Genomic DNA, 21028 nt, shown 5'->3' with positions numbered 1-21028 from the left:
TGAGCAGGGACTGAATTAGTTTTAAAAACAAGAGTTGGTTGTGGACCAGTGGAGAAGAGACAGGAAGCTTTATAGAAAGCAGACAACTTTGTGGGAGGAATGAGACTGCATCAGAAAGGTGAAATTGGTAAGGATATGGGGTGAGGTGGGGTGGAATGGAGAAAGATTTAATGGAAAGTCTTTAATATTAAACTGAAGACTTTTGACATTACCTTTCCATTTATATGAGTAACAGTTTCCTTATGGGAATTCTAATCATTTGGAACACCTTTTCTTTTTTGGTAGATAAGCCTCAATTGAATTCAACAAATATTGATTAAGCATCTGTTATATATAGTGTGCTGTTCCTTAACACTCATCTGAAGTCAGATGAGACTAATCATAGCAGTTTGGGAAAAGAGGGAAAGGGAATTCCTATACAGCATTTTTCAAGTTTATTAAAGTAGAGGAAGAAAAGATATTAAAGAGGAAACAGGAGTTCTGATGGTTCTTTGAACCTGATGCTAGGAAAGATCTTTAATTTTGAGTTAAAACTTTATGTATATATATAAAGTGTGTGTGGGGGGGGTATGTGTGGGTATGTATACATTGATTAATGCTAGAGATGTTACTACTAAAACATTGAAAGGATTATGTATTTTCTTGGATCCCAAGATTTGGGAGATATATAAGCTCATAATTCTGTGTCTGTGTATTTGTGTATGTACCTGTGATTTAATTCTTCCAATGCCATATAACAATACAAATTTGCAATTGTTCTATAATTTAATAATAATAATAGCTAGTATGTATAATAGCACTTTGCTATTTACAAAACATTTTACATATATATTACCTCATTTGTTTTCCACTACGTCTATTCTATAACTTAAGAAATAATAGCTGGCATTTATTATAGCACTTTAATCTTTTAAAACATTTTGCATATTTTATTTCATTTGATCCTCACAATATCCCTGAAGCAGATACTGTTACTAGCTTCATTTTACAGATGTGGAAACTGAGGGTCAGAGCATTTAAGTGATTTGTCCTGGGCTACATATTTAGTAAGTGTCTGAGGCATAATTCAAACCTGAATCTCACAGACTCTGAATATAGTGCTCTGTGTACAAGTGTGCACATATAAATAATGCCTTCTGGCATTAGAGAGGAGCTGGAGATAGAATGATTTGTCTAAGTCACATGGTCCGTATTTGTCAGTGATGGGACAGAAGCCCAAATCTTTGACTTCTCTATAAAAGGATTTAGGTTTTTCTTTGTAGTATTTGACTGACCTACATTGTTTTCATTGTCAGCTTGGGCTACGAATCTTTTGGTAACAATATAAATTTCCATTAAAACTTCTAATGGTAATTTATAATTTTAACTTTTCATTAACATCCAATTATATAGAAGTTTAAGAAAATGAGAGAAATAAGTAAGGTGTGTTAAATTGGCGTAGCATTGCCAACTGTAGCTTTTGGTGATTTTCTGGTGAAGAAGCAACATCATACTGTTAAGGACAAGAAGGGAAAAAGAGCCTTGAACAGATAGGGCCACTGTGAACTGTCTTAGCTTCTTTAGCCAACAATTTGGCTCAATGTTAGCCATTGAAACAAACCCAGTTGACTATTATGTCATTCTCTCCTCCCCCATCAAAACAAAAAAAAAAAAAAAAAAAAACCTACTATTTTATCAGTTTGAATTTACCCAGTCTGCAGCATAGAGTTGGCAGATAGAATCTGTTGCTTTTATTAGGAAAGTGCATTCTTCCTAATTTTCACTTAAGTTTTTTTTATAATAGCTTTTTATTTTTTTTTAAATATATGCAAAGATAGTTTTTAACATTTGCCCTTGCAAAACCTTGTGTTCCAAATTTTTCTCCCCATCTCTCATTCCCCTAGACTGAAATTCTTCTAAGCATTGCCACATTTATCATATTGCACAAGAAAAATCAGATCAAAAAGGGAAAAAAAATAAAGGAAAAAAAAAAAAACAAGCAAGCAAACAACAACAAAAAAAGTGAAAATACTATTCAGTGTCCACGGTTTTGTCTGTGGATGCAGATAGCTCTGTCCATCACAAATCTATTGGAATCAGCTTGAAATCACTCATTGTTGAAAAGGTAGAAGTCCATCACAGTTGATCATCACATGATCTTGTTGCTGTATACAATGTTCTCTTGGTCCTATTCACTCCTTTGACTTAGTGACAATTTATATAAGTCTCTCTAGGTCTTTCTGAAATCATCCTGCTAATTGTTTCTTACAGAACAATATTAATTTTCACTTTAGCTTTAAAAAAAAATCACCTATATACTGCTGAATTAGATATGTATGTGCTTTTAGAGACTGAAGTGGATGTCTTTGCTATTGGCAATCTCAGAAGAGGAACCTTCCTTCTTCCTATGTAGATTGATATTTTCTATGCAAATTGTAGTCTTAGAAAATTGCCTGGAGCAAAAATGTCAGGTTTTGGGTCTACTGCATTGACAATTGCTGCCTAAACCAGATTAAAATATAATTATGAAAACATTTAACACACTAAAGTTAAAATATAATAAGATATCAATCATATTACATTTCACAATTAAATCTATATTTGTAGTCTATAAGAATCTTTATGAATGGTTTAGTAAGTTTCTAGCATGTTTGCCACCATTGACCTACAGCACTGAGAGGTTCAAAGACTTGCTCAGAATTACACAGCCATTGTGGTTCAGAAGGAGGATTTTTTTTTAAATAGCCTTTTATTTACAGGTTATATGTATGGGTAACTTTATAGCATTGACAAGTGCCAAACCTCTTGTTCCAATTTTTCCCCTCCTTCTTCCCTCCTCCTCCCCCAGATGGCAGGATGACCAGTAGATGTTAAATATATTAAAATATAAATTAGATACACAATAAGTATACATAACCAAACCGTTATTTTGCTGTACAAAAAGAATTGGACTTTGAAATATTGTACAATTAGCCTGTGAAGGAAATCCAAAATGCAGGCAGGCAAAAATAGAAGGATTGGGAAGTCAATGTAATGGTTCTTAGTCATCTCCCAGAGTTCTTTCGCTGGGCATAGCTGGTTCAGTTCATTACTGCTCCATTGGAACTTATTTGATTCATCTCATTGCTGAGGATGACCGGGTCCATCAGAATTGGTCATCATATAGTATTGTTGTTGAAGGATATAATGATCTCCTGGCCCTGCTCGTATCACGCAGCATCAGTTCATGTAAGTCTCTCCAGGCCTTTCTGAAATCATTCTGTTGGCCATTTCTTACTGAACAATAATATTCCATAATAGTCATATACCACAATTTATTCAGTCATTCTCCAATTGATGAGCATCCACTCAGTTTCCAGTTTCAGAAGGAGAATTTGAACACAGCTCTTCTTGGTTCCAAGATTTGTTCTTTACTGCTCTTCTGTGCTACTTGTGTATAAGTACAAACTATGTGTATATGTATTAGAGCAGTGGTTCTCAAACTTTTGTTCTCAGTATCTTCATGTTGTTAAAAAAAAAACTATTGAGGATCTGCTCAAAGAGTTTTTGTTCACATGATTTATATTTATAGCTATTTACTGTATTAGAAATAAAAAATAATTTTGAATTTGTAGACCCTCTAAAAGGGTTTCAGAGACTCCAACAATTCTTTGGACTACAGTTTGAGGACCACTGAGTGTTGTATGGTTTCAATCTGGCTTCAAAAACTTATGACTCTAAAATGTGGGTGTTGCACTCAGTTACTCTAAGACCTAGGTCTTATAACTCTCTAGGTCTATAAACTCTTATCTTGCTCCTTGCAAGTTTCTTACTTGAAGACTGCCAAAATTCTACTTAAGTTATTTAAGAAAAAGGGAAAATAAAAATACATTTGGTAATGAATTAAAATGTATTTTGCTGGAATCTATCTGGTCTATAGTTTAAGGGGATTCCTGTATTTGATACTTGACTAAATTACCCTAATTGGTGATACTAAGTATTTTTCTCATCTCAAAGTATAATTTAAAATTATGAAATAGTATAGAAGGAATCTTATTTTATATTGACTCACTTGTCAAAATTTTATTACATTTTTATTTTGAGATATTTACCAGTTAAAGAAATAATTAAAGCTTAAAAATATTATTATGCATTTTTCCTTCTAGCTATCATTTCACTTCTGCATTCAGCCCCAGCTCCCTAAAATATTTAATATTTCCTTTTCACTTTTTGATTTCTACAAGTTCTTTTCTTTAAAATTTTTTTATAAACATTGACTAAATTTCAAAATTGCCTTAATGTAAAGGTTTACTAATATGACAGATCTCTTTAAGAATAAACAGAATTTTTTCTTAAAAGAGACCAATTTGTTATCACACCCTTTTATTATACATGTGTATAATATATGTATAATCAGGCAGAATTTGAACTTGGGTCCTCCTTGTTCCAGGGCTGGTGCTCTATCCAAGTACTACCTAGTTACTTTCAGGACTAGATTTTTAAACTCAAGTTACTATATTTCATTTCCTTATTCTTCATGATATTTGTTAAGTATAGCTTTATACCTGACTTATACTATACTCCCAAATTATTTTTTTTTCTATTTAAAAAAAAAAAAACAACTTTAACAACAGATTCCCTATTTAACAAGGAAATTATTGTGCACCTAATGTTAGGGGCATATGCTATTAGATAGATTGTTGGTAACTTTTGATATATGTTTTGTCAATACATTAATGTCTTGCAGTGCCTCAGACCTCATAGAGTTGTAAAATGCTAATAGCCATTGGGTAGAATAGGCAATCAACCTTAGTCCTGTATCAGTTTACAACCAGATTTCCTTGTTCTGAGCAAATTGCATTTACCTTGTGGTTGAAATAGCAAATGAATGAAATACACTGGGAAATAACGATAGTTGCAAATGACTTCCGAGGATTTCCGGTAATCTTACATATCAAGGAAGGAAGGAAATTGAGTCCCTGTGGCATTACAATGATGGTGATTCATATTTTTAAATAAGTTCCTATTGTTTCCTGAATCATGATCTGTTTTTTGAAGTTATTTGAACATTTAACTGAATTTACTTTTCAGTAATTTTCACAGAGTGAACTTCCTGAAAAGTCTGTAACTTAGCTGTAAAATTGAATTCAGCTTCCTTTCAGAACCTCCTTTTGCTAATAATATATCTCTTGGCATGCATTTCAACAGTAGTAAACATTTGTTACTTATCGTGGGCCAGGCCCTGTGCTTGCAGCTGGTGTGATGCAAGGTAACATAGTCTGTGACCTCAAGTAACTTATTTCAAATTGGGAGTTGATACAATGTCGAGAGTTTGGTACAACCTAAGTAGAATGTGAGAAAATCCACAAAAAGTAGTGTCGGAAAAGTCTCATTGGTGAGCTGTAATTGATACCAGTGGAAATTGTGGAGACCGGGAAGAAATACTTCTAATTCCTCATCACTTGGGCTTGCCTAATTTTGTTTTTGCATTATTCTAAATGCCTTTTGTTTTCAAGGAGAGTGAGCATATCAGACTCAAAAGGGAAATGAGCTGCGTGTCAGGAGGATAGCCAAATGCTATCATCTTGGCCTGCTTACTTTAGGCAAGTCTATAGCTTATCTAGGTCTCAGTTTCTTTGTATTCAAAGTGAGTCTTGGATTTGTAAGATTCTTTGGATATAACCCCTTGTTTTGGCTCTGCAATTCAAGAAAAAAACTAACAGCTGTCCAGATTCCAGTCTGGTTGTGACTGGATAATACAGGAGGGCCCAGGCAGAACTCCCTCAAGTATCTTTGGATAGCTAATGTTCCCACCTTTAAGATATAATAGTTTAATAGCCCTGATTGGAAGTTATCTGCAGTGATAAAGCTCAAGGGGTAATTTGTCTTATTATTAAGTTGTGATAAGGAGCATGATTTGAAAATTCTGTTTATAATTTAGCTACCCTGCCTGCTCTGTAGTGGTGACCCAGTCCTTAGTCCACTCCAGACAGGGAACCTTCTTTTGTTGTTGGACCTCCTTTATAGCACCAATAGCAATGCGGAACATGTAAAAACAAAGCACTTACTAGGCTTAGGGGAGAAAAACCCTAGCCTTCTTTCCCCTCTTCTTTTTTATTTTTTATTTTATTTTATTTAAAAATAACTTTATATTGACAGAATCCATGCCAGGGTAATTTTTTTTACTACTTTATCCCTTGCACTCGTTTCTGTTCCCATTTTTCCCCTCCCTCCCTCCACCCTCTCCCCTAGATGGCAAGCAGTCCTATATATGTTAGATATGTTGCAGTATATCCTAGATACAATATATGTTTGCAGAACCGAACAGTTCTCTTGTTGCACAGGGAGAATTGGATTCAGAAGGTAAAAATAACCCAGGAAGAAAAACAAAAATGCAAATAGTTCACATTTCATTTCCCAGTGTTCTTTCTTTGGGTGTAGCTGCTTCTGTCCATCATTTATCAATTGAAACTGAGTTAGGTCTCTTTATCGAAGAGATCCACTTCCATCAGAATACATCCTTATACAATATCGTTGTCGAAGTGTGTAATGATCTCCTGGTTCTGCTCATTTCACTTAGCATCAGTCCATGTAAGTCTCTCCAAGCCTCTCTGTATTCATCCTGCTGGTCATTTCTTACAGAACAATAATATTCCATAACATTCATGTACCACAATTTACCCAGTCATTCTCCAATTGATGGGCATCCATTCAATTTCCAGTTTCTAGCCACTACAAACAGGGCTGCCACAAACATTTTGGCACATACAAGTCCCTTTCCCTTCTTTAGTATCTCTTTGGGGTATAAACCCAGTAGTAGCACTGCTGGATCAAAGGGTATGCACAGTTTGATAACTTTTGGGGCATAATTCCAGATTGCAATATTTCCCCTCTTCTTGAAAAGGGGAGTCAGAAAAAATGATAACAGGAATGATTTGGTCTTGTCTCAGTTTCGTCCCCTCCATTTCTCTTCTGCCCATCTGCACTATCCTTTGTTCTTCTCCCATTCTCATACCCTCTGTGAGATTTAATTTAGCAAAGGTTATGGCAGACAGCCTAATGGTGAGAATATTTTTTTTTTTATCCTATTAAGTCTTTTTTGGCACAGGTCCAAAGGATAGTCAGCCAAAGATTTGAGGAAGAAGAAGAAACCACTGTCATAGAGAACAATGGTTGTTTTCATTGTAATTTTTGCATAAATAGAAGTACTGTGATCCATAGAACTGTAGTATTATTCTAGCTTCAATCTTATCAAATGTATTAGTTTCAAATGTAGCTTTTAAATTAGACTATTTTATAATTAGCATTTTCTAGATCTCCTATTAACTAGTTGTATGACTTTTGGCAGGCAGGTCACCTTACCTCTCTAAACACGAGTTTATCTCTAGAAGGAGGGGTTGGGCCATATAGCTTCTGAGACCCTCTCATCACCTTTCTGCTCTAAAATTCTATCATTTTTGTGCCTGTAGTTTTGTTTTATATTAGTCTTTTTTTGGTACTCCTCATACAAATATTCCCAACAGCATGAATTCCCATAACAGCTAAACAAAAATACATGGTGGGATAGTTAAATTTATTTCTGACTACTATCTGATGTATTTTAGATTGGCACGTGGGCAGGTTTGTATTTTAATGGTGTTTGGGGGCTTTCTTTATAATTAAAGTTTAATGTGTGACCAATTTTCAGTTATTTTCCTAATGGATTGTAAATTCTTTGAGGACATGATCTTGATTATTTTTCATCTCTATATTCCTAATACCTAGCACCATGGCTTTGGGGGAATGGTGAAATTCAGAGTACGCTGGTTAGAACTATGGGACAATGCTGAGTGGGGCTGCTGTTATTATGGGATCTGGAGTTCCTTTTGCTATTAATGATGAGAACTGAGGGTATTGATTCTCTGATGATAAGGCTTAGATAATTCTTCAGATATCTGTTGCCTATCTTAGACCCAACCTCTGAGTGTATCTAATAGGTCCCATACATAATAAAACCTTATACATAATACAAGTACAGGTACAAGTGCATAGTACAGGTTAATTGTTTAAATTTACTGAGGCCATAGTATTTTAAGAGAGGTCCCCCATTTATGTTGCCTTCCATTGGGATTAGGCAGGAATGAAGTGGGAAAGATTCCTTTCTAGATTCCCATCCCCTCCTAGTTAATAATGTAAATTACCCTTTAACTCACAAATCCTGGTCCCTTTGAATTCCAATAGAAGATCCGGCCCGTATCTGAGCCAACTCTGGGGCTACACCCCAAAGCCCCTCGAGCTAAGTCTCCTATTATCAAAAAGGCAAGCTGGGAACCCCTCTTTGTAGAGATTCCAAACAAGATAGCCATGTGAGGACCCTCTGTCCATGGACCCTTTGTCCAGTGCCCTCCTTATCTCTTATCTTCACCTAATAATAAACCTCTTTTATCAATCTAGCTCTCCTGGCCAATAAATGCTTTTATTGGCAACTCCCACTGCTACTAGATCCCATTTACCGCCGTATCCTTGCGCCGAATCCAAGGGGGTTGCAGGGGAGCTTTGCTTGACTCCCTGTACCCCAAATCTGCCACTAGACCTTAATTAAACCCTAATCTCATTTAGGTACCCCAAATCTAGACCTCAACAGGAAGAATAGGATTCTTCCAAATTGTGTTCCCAAACCAGAGGTGGTCATGAGATCCCACTCAAAACTTTGGCAACTTCGGGAAACTGTCTGCTCTTGTTTATGAGAAGGCTGATCCTGACTCAGCCAGTATTTAGTTTATTATTCAGGGTGTTAACTGCTGAGTCAGCCTTGCCCTCAGAGCTGAGTTTATTTGCTTTGGCCTCAGGAGTAGGACATTTAAAAAAACCAAACAATCCTTTTTGAACTTTGTGCTTTCTGAACTATCTTAAATACTAAATGATATGTAAAAAGAATGATGAATATCATTCTTTTGAAATTGTTTCTCTGTTAAATTGGGACATTACTATATTGGAATTTCTCTCTCTTTTTAAAAGATGGTTAATTTCTTTTTATACAGCAGTTTTCATTTCTGTTCTAGTAGATTATGTTGAATTGTTCTCCAATTAAAGAAGAAGCCAAAGAAATTGTCAGGGATTTTAGGACTTGCCATGAGTAAATTAATAAAGCAGATAGCCTAGAGTAGAGTGACCTAGCTACTTCCTGTGGTCTCTCAGTATTTCCTCTAGTATTCCTACATATTTTTTTGCCTGGGCTTATGTATTTGAAAGTACACGTTACATATCTATCTTAGATGGAAACAGAATCCCAAAATGTTAGTTGGAAGGCACCTTAATATCTCTTTAGTCTATCCCTTGTCTGAAAGTACTTCCTAAGAGAAGTAATACTCTATCTAGAGGCTCTCATTCTACTTTCAAACTATTCTAATTGTTGGGAAAATTTCCTAATTTCAAGTCTGCTGCCTTTTTGTAGTTTTCACTCATTATTCTTGGTTCTGCCCTGCTTGGATACAAGAAGATAGGTCTTCCCCTAGTAGTTCTCAGATTATTTAAGAGAGCTATCATGTTTCTTCCAGAGATAATATTTGTAAAGTATATAGATATATATAGGCACAATATCTTATACTTAGAAGGTAGTTAATAAACGCTTGCTCCCTTCCAGCCTTTTCTTCTCTATTAGTAGCATTAATAAAATAAGGGTGGGGGGGCATCAGGGTGGCTCAACAAATAGAGTACTGGCCCTGAAGTCAGGAGAACTTGAGCCTTAGACATTGATTAGCCATATGACCATGGACAAAGCCTATCACCCTGATTGCCTCCCCCCAAAAATAATAATCCAGATTTTTGCTAGTAGTAAAAATAATCTCTATCGTATTTCAGGAATGTGGTATTCGCCACAAATATTAGAATAGGGAATGAACTTTCCCTTATATTTAAGAAAAAAATTGATTTTGTTGGATATATAAGTAAAAATAAATAGCAACTTATATGACAATTTATTAAAATTCACACCCTGGACAAAGCAACAATTTTTCAAAATCGTTTCACTTATGCTACTCCTAATTTTCCTAAACTTTACTCACATGACTAAGTTTAACTTTACTCACAAACTAAGTATTAACTCTCTATCACTTCACTGAGGAAATTTCTGTTCTCTTATGGTAGTCAACAAAATAGATGAGCTTTGCAGGAAAAAAAAAGTTCTCTGTCTTTCAGCCATGGCTTTTTTTGTTTGTTTGCTTATTAAAATACCTCTCCCCAAAGTGCTTCAAATACATGGTTTTATAGTTGTACTTAGTGGTGTTATCATTTTTTTTAATATAATTCTCTAATGTCATTTATTCATAAGGTATAATGGATACTTTGGGAGTCATCTCAGCAATATAGAAAGATTCAAATAACATAAAACTGCTTTCTAGATAGATCAGAGTAACACTGAGTCCTGCTTTCTAGATAGATCAGCGTAACACTGAGTCCTGATGAACTGTGTGTGTAAGTGTGTTTTCTTTATAACCAAATAATATTTAAATGTCAGAATTAAAGTTCTTAAACATTCGAATAAATAGGGTATAGATGCCATAAACTTTCTATTTAAATTTATGCTTGCTTTTAAAAAAATAAACATTGAAGAACTCCCTTCAAAGAAATCAGTAAAAATGGCTAAAATAAAGGTTCATATGTTCTTGAATGTTTGCCTAAAATCATGTTTGTCTAAATAATGTGATTATTAAGTTCTGAAATTTTATAGGACTATGTAGTTATTGGATGAAGACATTCTTTCATTTATCTGAGCATGGTAAGTGGAGAAAGGTTTTTAATTTTGGAAGAAAAGTTGAAAAATATTTAATGTTTCTATTTCTTAGACATGATGCTGAATTATGGATGTCAGTAGTGTGACATGATAAAAATTGTACTGACTGTAAAGTCAAAAGACATGTATTGAGATCAATTCTGCTGCTTACTTTGTGACCTCTTGGAAAAGTCATTTAATAGGCACGTGCGCACGGGTACACACACACACACACACACACACACACCCATACACCCATACACAGAGACACAGACAGACAGACACAAAGAGACAGAGAAGAGAGAGACAGACAGACAGATAGACACACAGACACAGAGATAGAAGAGAGAGAGAGAGAGAGAGAGAGAGAGAGAGAGAGAGAGAGAGAGAGAGAGTGTGTGTGTGTGTGTGTGTGTGTGTGTGTGTGTATGAGAGAGAGAGAGAGAATGTGTCACTCCACTAAATGCCAGGGATATAATAGAAATGAGATATATAGTCCCTGCTGTCAAGGGACATCCAATTCTACTAAGGGGTTATATAACATTTTCAAAAGTACAGCATGCATAGAAGATGAGTACATAGTGGGGTAGGGAGATGATTCTAACAACTTGAGCATCAGGAAAGAATTCCTGAAGAATGGGCATCTTAAGCTGAGCCTTGGAGAGACCTGGAGTTTCCATGTGGTAGAGCTGCAGAGGGGGATCATTTTAACTAAGTGAGATCTTGAGACATTGAAATGGGGAGATGGAGTAACCTTTAGAGGAAATTGGATGCAGATTACTTTGTCGGGAGTGTGCTGAAATGCTTAATGCAGGTCTTAGTATTTTATCCTAAAGGCAATGGGGAGCTGTTGGATCTTCTGAACAGATGAATATAACAGATCTGAGTCCCAGTCTCATGATCTGTAGAGTAGAAATAATACTTATTCCATCTATCTCCAATATTATGTTGTTTTTGGTTTTTTTGTTTTTTTGAGAATTATATGAGATTGTATAAAATGTTTTAAAAAACACTGTATAAATCTTAAGATTCTAGATTTAGAATTCAAACAGAGGACCTTAGAAGACATGTAAAGTCATGTAAATTGAAGTCAGTTGGAGGTTGCCCAAAATTATTGAGATACAGTGAGTGGCAGTGCTGGGATTTTAACCCTTCTCTTGTGTATAAGTCTAACTTCTCATAGAAAGTTCTTTTAGAGAATGATTTATTCCATCAGAATAGTGCTTTGTTCAGTGAATGAATGAATGAATGAAGTGACCTTTTGATCTTGTAAACAATTGATGTGTTATAAGATGTTCAACAGTATTTTTGCTGATTCCATTAATTTTTAATTTCGTTTAATTTGAGTATTGTTCTAAAGGAATAATTTTACTATTAAGAGTTTTTATCCAGCTGAATTTCTTGGATGTTCAAGATGAGATTATGAGCTATAATTAACAAGTAAACAAATTTCTCTGTAGTCCTTTAAAACAATTAAGATAAAAGCTGAAGCAAAGAGCGATCACTTCTCTGAGAGTTTCTTTCCTGAGTCCTTTGAAGATAAAGATTTGAAGGTATTCATTGTATTTTATAAACAGAATTCAGAAGTCTTACCAGGAAAAGGGAACATATGTATTATAACTGCTTTGATGCTAAAAAGGAATATTCTCATTGGTGAGAAAAAAAAATCACTAGACTTGAGTAAGAAAGGAGGAAGGCCCAGATTTGAGTCAAAATTGGAACATAGAATGTTTGTAGCAACAGGGATATGCTCCAGGTGGCTTGGGCATATCAAGGCAGTTTGATATTCAAATCAGAATCAGTTTCTGCAAAAGGTCTTTCAGGAGAAACCCTCCTTACTTTGATGTCTCCCCTCTGAGCTTACCTCCTATTTACACCCTATGTATTACCCACTGCTATTGTTTATATATTGTCTCCTCTATTAGATTGTGAACCTCTCAGGCACAAAGGATTGTGTTGTTTTTGCTTTTCTTTACATCCCCAGTGCCTAATACTGTGCCTGCACAAATTAAATGCTAAATAAATGCTTGTTCACTGACTGTTGTTCATCACCCCCATATCATCATATACCTTTCAAAATGCATTGTCTAAAACCTCCAGTTGTGTTTGCTGTCATGCTAGGCTGCACATATGAATATAATTTTCTCTCCAATCTCAGGACTGTTTTCTTTTCCAGTTTTTATGCATCATATTTTTCCCTAGTGTGTTATTGCCCTTGCCTTTAACCAGCCTGTTTTCATGCCATATAAAATATTGGCTGAAATTATTGCAGTCTGTGAACCCACAGATCGTGTGTGTATGTGTATTATGCCCCCTCCTCCACATATAGAGATTCATTCTAATTTAACTTTCCCAGTTTTTGCAGATCTTGGAGATAGTTAACTTTGTTGTTTTTCATTAGCATTTTAATTGCCTTTGAAGCATCTCATTTGAAATGAAGTAGTTGAATTGCATCATGAATTTCCAAACTTTTTGGCCTTCATTCCCTCTTGGCTTTTTAGAAAACTCTCCCATATCCCTTATTCAGTATAAATATAAATAAATCCTAGAATTTACCATGCAAATACACATAAGAGATAAAGTAAGAGATTAAATTTACATATAGAAAACTTTATTTGGCACATCACTTTTTTTTTAAAGTATTATCAAGTTGTTAAATATTTATCACAACTTAGTCATAAATTAGTGTGACTTTTAATTCTTATTCTTGTCAAGCAATAAGTTTTTTCTTTGTAGAATTTTTCAATAATATATCTACACATCATGCTCAGCATCCATCTTACTTTGGATTTGATGGTATTTATTTATAAAGTGCTTTATGGTTTGCAAAGGACTATATATATGTTATTTCACTGAGAATGAAGGTTCTATTATCATCCCTGTTTTAAGTTGAAGAAACTGAGGCTGAAAGAGGCTAAATGTGTCGTTTTGAATTCTAATTCTTCCTGATACCTGATCTGCTATCCCACTGCTGATTCACTGAGATTAGTTTATTATGTATGGTATCTGCTTCTCACTAAGATTTGGTTACAAACACCAACTAACAAACTAAACCCTTATTTGATTTTGGCCATTAGGGAAAGGAATGGAAAGGAATAAAAAACTATATATATATATATATATATATATATGTATCTGTACATATATACACACATATGAATATGCATTTATATCTACTGTATATATTATTACTTCTACATATGTTTATTATATGTACTGTATACTAGGCATTGTGCTAAGTGCTTTACAGATATTTCATTTGATCCTCAAAACATCCCTGTTAAGTTGATACTATTATTATCAGCATTTGACAGTTAAAGAAACCTAAGCAAACAGATTAAATGACTTGCCCAGGGTCACACAGCTATTGTCTGCTGCCAAATTGGAACTAACTCCAGTTTTTCCTAACTCCAGTTTCAGTGGTCTCTAAATCTCACCACCTAGCTACCATTAGGGATAATTTCTTCAACTGTTGACTTGCAATATTTTCAAATATATATATTACAATGTCTCCTGTCCTTTCTTCTTCAACTATGCTCCTGCCTCCTAACTGTTTTGACTCTAGTCAACCCTCCCACCCCCACACATATACACAGAACTCTAACAGTATTACTTTTAGAATATTTCAGTAAGATAATGTATTTATTTACTGTTCCTCATACCTGTCTGACAAAGTTTTCATACTCCCCTGTAGTGCATATACTATTGAGAACTCCTTGGTTGGATGATGCAGATGGACTTTGATTTCATTATTCTATAAAATCTAGGTATCTTATAAAAATGCCAAATAATAAAGTAGTATTGATTGATGGATTTTAGCAAAAATTAGTTATTTTGCTACTTTGAACAGAATCTGTTCTAAAGAATTCAAGTGAATTTAAAATGTCTGCAATTGCTCTTCCCTCTTCCTTAAGCGATTTTCTCAAAATCCATGGTGAAGTTTGATATCCTGCCCCTTCTCTCTCTCTCAGCCACGCTTGCATTTGTTCCAGGGCCACAGGGAAAACCAGAGCTGCTAACTGCTAAGAACTTTCACATCCCAATTCAATAGAATTCAAATTGATATTGATTTAGAGAATGGAATCCTATTTTTCTAAGCCATGTAAGTCAGTCTTTGGGGTTTCACTTTAATTTCAAAGGTGCTGGCTGAAAAAGGAAAATTAACTTGATTACAACAAAGAAAACACTTGAATATGCATTTTTTTTTTTTTTGCTTGTGGCAGATATGTTGTACTTTGTAATTTAATATTTTAACCTTTTGAACTCTCAAATAAGCTGCAATGGACAAACACACTGAATTGCTTCAAGAACATTGAGATACTTCATAGACATCATATTTGGAGATAACTGACAAACTACCAGAATATTCTTTTATCTTTTCTGGAAACCAGGAACACTTGTAGATTAGCATGAAACTGCAAGTGGAAGATAGTGTACCAGGATTTCTTTTGTTATGATTTTACTAGCCTTGTGAATGTACAAATCATATCACCTCTTAGCCCATTTCCTTGTCTGCCAAATTCAGGTAAATGAGTTCTCTGAGAAATTTATAGTACATATAATATATACAATTGGGAATTGCAATACACATTGGAGAAGGCCAACTCTAAAGGCTGGAAGACAGGATAGTGGCCTCTGATAGATACTGGCTTTATGTCCCTGGGCAGGTCTTAGTATCCTAAAACACTTTAGACTCTAAATTAGAGGAAGAGTGGTGAAATCTCAGATTTGGGACTACCTTCCCTACTAACTTAATTTTTTAAACAGAAAAATTCATTAAGATATCCCATGGGGAGTTGGTAGTTATTATTATTGTCGTTTTTACTAGTAATGAAGAATGTTATTATGTCCCCATGTGTTGTTATAACTTTTCTGTATCCCCAAAAAAGTAAAATTGTCTTTTCTTTATTAATATAACTCCCTCCTGAGTTAGCTTGAGTAAATTTAAAGTATTTCTAAAGGGATTAAAGGAATCGTCTCTGTTTCCTAGAAAGTAGATATCAATATCTGTGGTGATCTTCTTCTTTTAAAATAAGTAGAATATTTCTCTCTGGGGGAGAGGTGCAGGAGCCCAGCCACCAACCACAGTGGTGTGAGAGGAAGATGAATTTGGTTGTCCGCTGAACTCTCGACTCATAGCTACTTCCTCTGAAAACTCTTCCGCCACCAGCCAGTCAAGTGGAAAAATATTCTAGTGAATCTCTCTTGCCTCGGAGAGAGGGCTTCTGGCGTAATTCAGCTGAAATCTGACCGAGAGCCTCTGTCTGTCTCTCTTGTACGAGAGAGAGGGATTGTGGTATACAAGAGAGGGATTATGGGTTTCTCCCATAGTGCTCTCTGGTCCTAAGAGCTTCAAGGGAGGTGTGAATTCACAAAGTTACAAAGTTTATTTTGTGAAACTCCCATACTTGTGAACTCCAATGAGTAAAGATGTGAACACAAGCATTGTATTAATTAGTTCTAAGTACCTTGTTTCAGGTTCTGGCCCAAAACATCTTCTTGTAAGATCAGATCAATAATCTATCAACTCTAATGAATTAGCAGTTTGTAAAGATTCCAACAAATATCTCTAAGAATATGCTTAAAGCCTTCTTAGTAATGATTTGAGGGAAAGTGTTTGGCAAACAATCTAGAGTTCTCACAGACTGCAAGACATAAGATGAAGTTCTACTATAGAAAATTCCATGGCAAGTACCAATGTGTTCTTTCTTGTTCTGATGATTGCTTTTTTGGACTAAAGGAACTGGAGGGCTGGTATCCTGTCTTTGTATAGGGAATAGACAGGTGAAAAGAGGTCCCAGGAATGGAGTAGAGGAGCAGAAAAGGCTGAGCCATTCCCCTTCTCTGCCTACACAAAGCCTTTCTTTTCTGTCTTCTTGAACTTGAATTATTTAAAACTGCATTAAAACTTTTGGAATACTTTGTTTTATTATGTTTTTTTAAAGTGTTTTATGAACTTTAGGGTAACCTGAAGATTTGGGTGAATTATTACTATTTTAACTGTAATAATCATTTGATCCTCACAGCAAACCCAAAAGATTATTATCATTTTACTGATGGTGATGCTAGTATTATTCCCATTTTATAGATGAAGAAATTGAGAAGGAAGGGAATAAGCAGTTAAATATTACCCAATATAGGTACATTATAAATATTGTCTTATTTGATTCTTAAAACAACCCTGTTAGAGAGGGCTCCTGATATCCCCACTATACAGTTGAAGAAACTGAGGCAAATAAAGTAAATGATTTGCTTAGGCTCGCACAGTTTGAACTCGGGTCTTCTTGACTAAGGCTCAAGTTTTCATTCACTGTGTCATCTACTTGCCTCTGAGGCTGAGAGATTTGCCCAGGGTTACACAGTGCTAAATATTTGAAAAAGGATTGGAATTCAGGTCTTCCTGATTTTGGGGATTTTTGGGTAGATTTCTTGTCTAGTACCATAAGATCCTACTTTGAAGCTTTGAACCAGAAGGGGGATGACTTAGAGGTTCATATTCTAAGGAAAAATAGGAACAGCAGTAAGAATATGACTTCTAGGGGCCTTTTACCATTTGCAAAATGGGAATAATATACCATGCAGGTTTGTTATGAGGATCAGATGCACCTCTTAAGGGTGATTCATATGACTGACAGGTAAATGAAGGCCAGCCCCAGAGCTCAAAGTATTCTTTGAGGGGTCCCTACAAGGGTAATGAATCCCAACTATCCTCTGGCCCTCACAGATCATAAAAATCTGATTTTCTACATGGGAAGGAAGATATATTGTTGTAATGTTCTCTTCTCTAAAATATAATGTTCTCTGAGAGCAGGTTTCTTGGGGAGCTTCTGGGAGCAGCTTTCCTTTCAGTTTTGTGTAATAATCACCTCAAATGCAGCCAGGGGTTAAAATCCAGTCCTTTATTGTCTCTTCCAAGTCTTGTCCTTCCTTGGGCCTGGTTAGCTTTCTTAGAGGCCTATCTCTCTCCTTGGTTCTAAGAGCTCTTGCTTGTAGTCCTTTGTTTCTTCCAGCTTCAGCCTCTATCTCCTTTCGAATGCCTCCAGCCAGCACAGGGGTGGAAAATGGAATGAATTGGCTCCGCTTCCCAGACAGTGGGCTTGTGGGTTTCTGATTTGTGAATCTCCCGGACTGAATCCTGACTTGTGAATCTCCCAAAAGTCTCTAGTTGGCTTGTGGGAGCTCCTTATATATGATCTCTTAAAGGTGTGAACAAGTACATAAACATTGTCTCTATCAATTCTAATGACTTAGCACCTTGTTTCAAGTTCTGGCCCATAACAGAAGTGATGGCTTTTGATGGTGCTTCTGCCCTGTGTTATGGTTATTTCATCTGTGGAAGCACTAGAATATTATTAAGCATTCGTATAGTGCCTGTGTTGTTCCATATTCAATCCCTGCCTTCAAGAAGCTTGTATTCTAATAATTGTAGTTGTGATGGTTAAAAACGTGGGTTGGGAGCCAGGTTGGCATCAAAGAAATAGTACAGTAGCATGATCCATGGCGTTTAGGTATGTGGTCTTTGTTTTCATGTGTATCCTTCTGGGATTTCTCTGGAAGCCATGATCCAACAACACAAATATTTCCAAATCTTTCAGCTTGAGGCTGTGATGGTGTCCGTGTACTGCAAAGTCCAGACACAAATCTTTCCCCTGGGAGTTTAGGGATGAGGAGTTGTGTCCCAAATTAAGCCTGGAGCTACATATTTATCCATGTCAAACTCTCCACTCTTGAGAAAGATGGATCCTGCCAACATGTAACAATGAAGTCCTTTATCTCTAAAAACCAACTTGCTTGCATTGTCTCCAATGCAGGGAGAGACAGACTGGCAGTTTGTTATTTGTTCTTCAAGGACTCCTCTCAGGTCAGGGTGATCTGTACTAAATTTTGTCACCTCTGTGACCCTGTAAAGGTCTTTGCAATTTCAGAAGGCCTATCCTCACCCTTGATCCATTTTTTAATCTAAGGTTACTGGCTGCTAAAGTCTTGCCCCAGGCTAGAAATCAAGATTCTGTTGCAAAAACTTCAATGAGTTTTTCTACTTGTTCACTTTTCCCATATGAGATGTTTTCAAAAATCTTAATGCAGTTTTAAGGAACTTAAAAGACTCTGAATACCCATTGTATATACACAATCCACATATACAGAAGGGTTTTTTTGGTAAACAAAATATCTAAAACTTGACTATTGGCTCTTTTTCCAGAGTCTGGTAGTTATCTTGATGACTTTGACTTACAGAGTTATTTAAAAAATATAAAAGTGAAGTTTTTGCATAGTTGTTGAGGTTAAATCACTTGTCAGGAAATATGGCCAAAGAAACAGAAGTTTTTGAACATCATAAGGCACCGTGACTTTTAGAGCACATGCTTTACTTTAATAGTTGATTAAAAAAAAAAAATCAATTTAATTTAATGAGTATTTGTTCTGGGTATCAGGCACTACATAGATAAAGCCAGAAATAAAACAGACCATCCCCTCAAGCTCTTCAATTATGGTAGGAGAAATAATATTTAAAGAAATAAGATAAATACAAATAAACATAAAAAAAAAAAATTGAAGTTTGTGGGGTGGGGCTAAGTACTCCAGAAGGAAGAGGATGAGTGGGGTGAGTGGAGATTCAGGAAAGGCCTTCCTTGTGTAGGAGGTGGCATTTAAATTGAGCCTTGAAAGAAACCAGGAGTTGGAAGAGGCAGAAAGGAGAAGGAAGGACATTTTCAGGCAAGCTGTACCAGGTCTTGGAGGCTGGAAATAGAATGGCATGAGAAAGGGAAGCAAGAATGGACTCATTTGACTGGATTTTGGTGGAACCGTATGTATCTTAACTAGAATGCAGAGGACATGAAGGAGAGTTGGTGCCATCAATTAAGATAAGATTACAAATTATCTGTTCATTCATTTTCTGTAGTTCTTTTCCTTTACCTCCTTAAAATACTCCATAAAGGATTTACCCATTCTTTTGGATTGCCTTTAGGTTGTTTTTTGTTTTTGTTTGTCTCCCCCCCCCCCCCCACACTCCCTGATATTCTATGTTTATTAATACAGCACTTAGGTTATCTCTCTGATGTTTTCCCTTGTTCTCACCATATGAAAGGTTTCCCTATTCATTAACTGGAAGACGTCTTTTTATGTCATTCCAGGTATGCAAGTCCTCAATGGCAATAATGGCAGCCTTCTTATGGCCACTATGTCTTGCCATTGTCCTTTTATTCACCTTCAATGTTGGTTCTTCAGAGTCTATGTGCTCTCTAGTTTTCTTTAGCTGTAACTGCAAGAATGTTATTGATAACATTTTAATAAGTGTTAACTAATAGTGGTTGGACAAACATTTATTAAGTGCACAGATTTGTACTTGGCACTGGATGAGATGCAATATTTAGATGAGATATAGTCCAGATATAGTTGCTGCCCTAATAGAGCTTTCAGTCTCATAGGAATAAAAATAGGACACAAACTTGGAACACGATAATAAATGTTGCATGATAAATATATTATAGAGATGAAGAAGAAAAAAACTATGTGAGATGTGAAAGTCTTTGGGGGGGAGAGCAATCAGGGAATGCTTTATGGAGGAAAAGATGTGAGATGGTCTTTGAAGGACGGTTAGGAATTTAGAAGAGAGGTAGGATATTGAAATCACTGATTATTATGGGATTAGTGAACAGAGGTATGGAGGAAAGTAGTTGCAGGGCAGGTTTGCAGTTCAGAGAGAAGTTATTAGAAGTATAGCAGCAGCATACTGGAAAGATAGCCAGATATCTCTGTGTTGGGGAAGATAGTAGTAAACTGAAAAGTGGTAAGTGGTAATGCTTTTCTATTGTGTCATGAATAATATAAATCACTAATTACCTCACTTCTTAATAAATTTTGTATAATTTTAGGTAAAATGGGAATAATTAATGAAATCCCGTATGATTTCATAGAAGCCTTATTTAATAACTTGTTTTGTCCCCAAGCTAGTAAAATTTTTAGAGATTATTTTTCAATCTTTGCTCCTACTAAATATTGTCTTAGCTGCTAAAATCAGCAAATGAAGCTTCACCTTCCTCTAAGTGAAGGATTATCCAGCAGACAGAATTATCTCTCTGGGATCCTGGACCTGCCTCTACTTGGTTCCTATTTCTTTACTTGTTAAGGTTTGGAATAATAGTCTTCCTCGTACTGTTTCAGAAGCCTCTGATCAATTTGCAGTAACTTTGCTTTTATCTCCGAGCATTAATAAGTTATTTATCATTCATAGGTCTCATCACTACCACATCAAGAAAACTAGACCGAGAACAACAGAATGAACACATACTAGAAGTAAGCATTTTGTTTCTTTTTTCT

General features: G+C 35.6%; 1 protein-coding gene across 2 annotated transcripts in view; it reads left to right on the top strand.

Moving 5' to 3' along the window:
• The window catches only part of FAT1 (FAT atypical cadherin 1), a 160690-nt gene that overhangs the window by 73373 nt on the left and 66289 nt on the right, over positions 1-21028 (top strand). For both annotated transcript variants that reach the window (XM_051965035.1, XM_051965034.1), the window contains exon 3: positions 20943-21004. In XM_051965035.1, the coding sequence (XP_051820995.1) occupies positions 20943-21004 (62 nt within the window). The remainder of the gene's footprint in view (positions 1-20942; positions 21005-21028) is intronic.

Source organism: Antechinus flavipes, chromosome 6 (assembly GCF_016432865.1).
Source record: "Antechinus flavipes isolate AdamAnt ecotype Samford, QLD, Australia chromosome 6, AdamAnt_v2, whole genome shotgun sequence".
NCBI lineage: Eukaryota > Metazoa > Chordata > Mammalia > Dasyuromorphia > Dasyuridae > Antechinus > Antechinus flavipes.
Note: the sequence above shows the minus strand (reverse complement) of the source record. Positions and strands in the feature narration are given on the sequence as shown.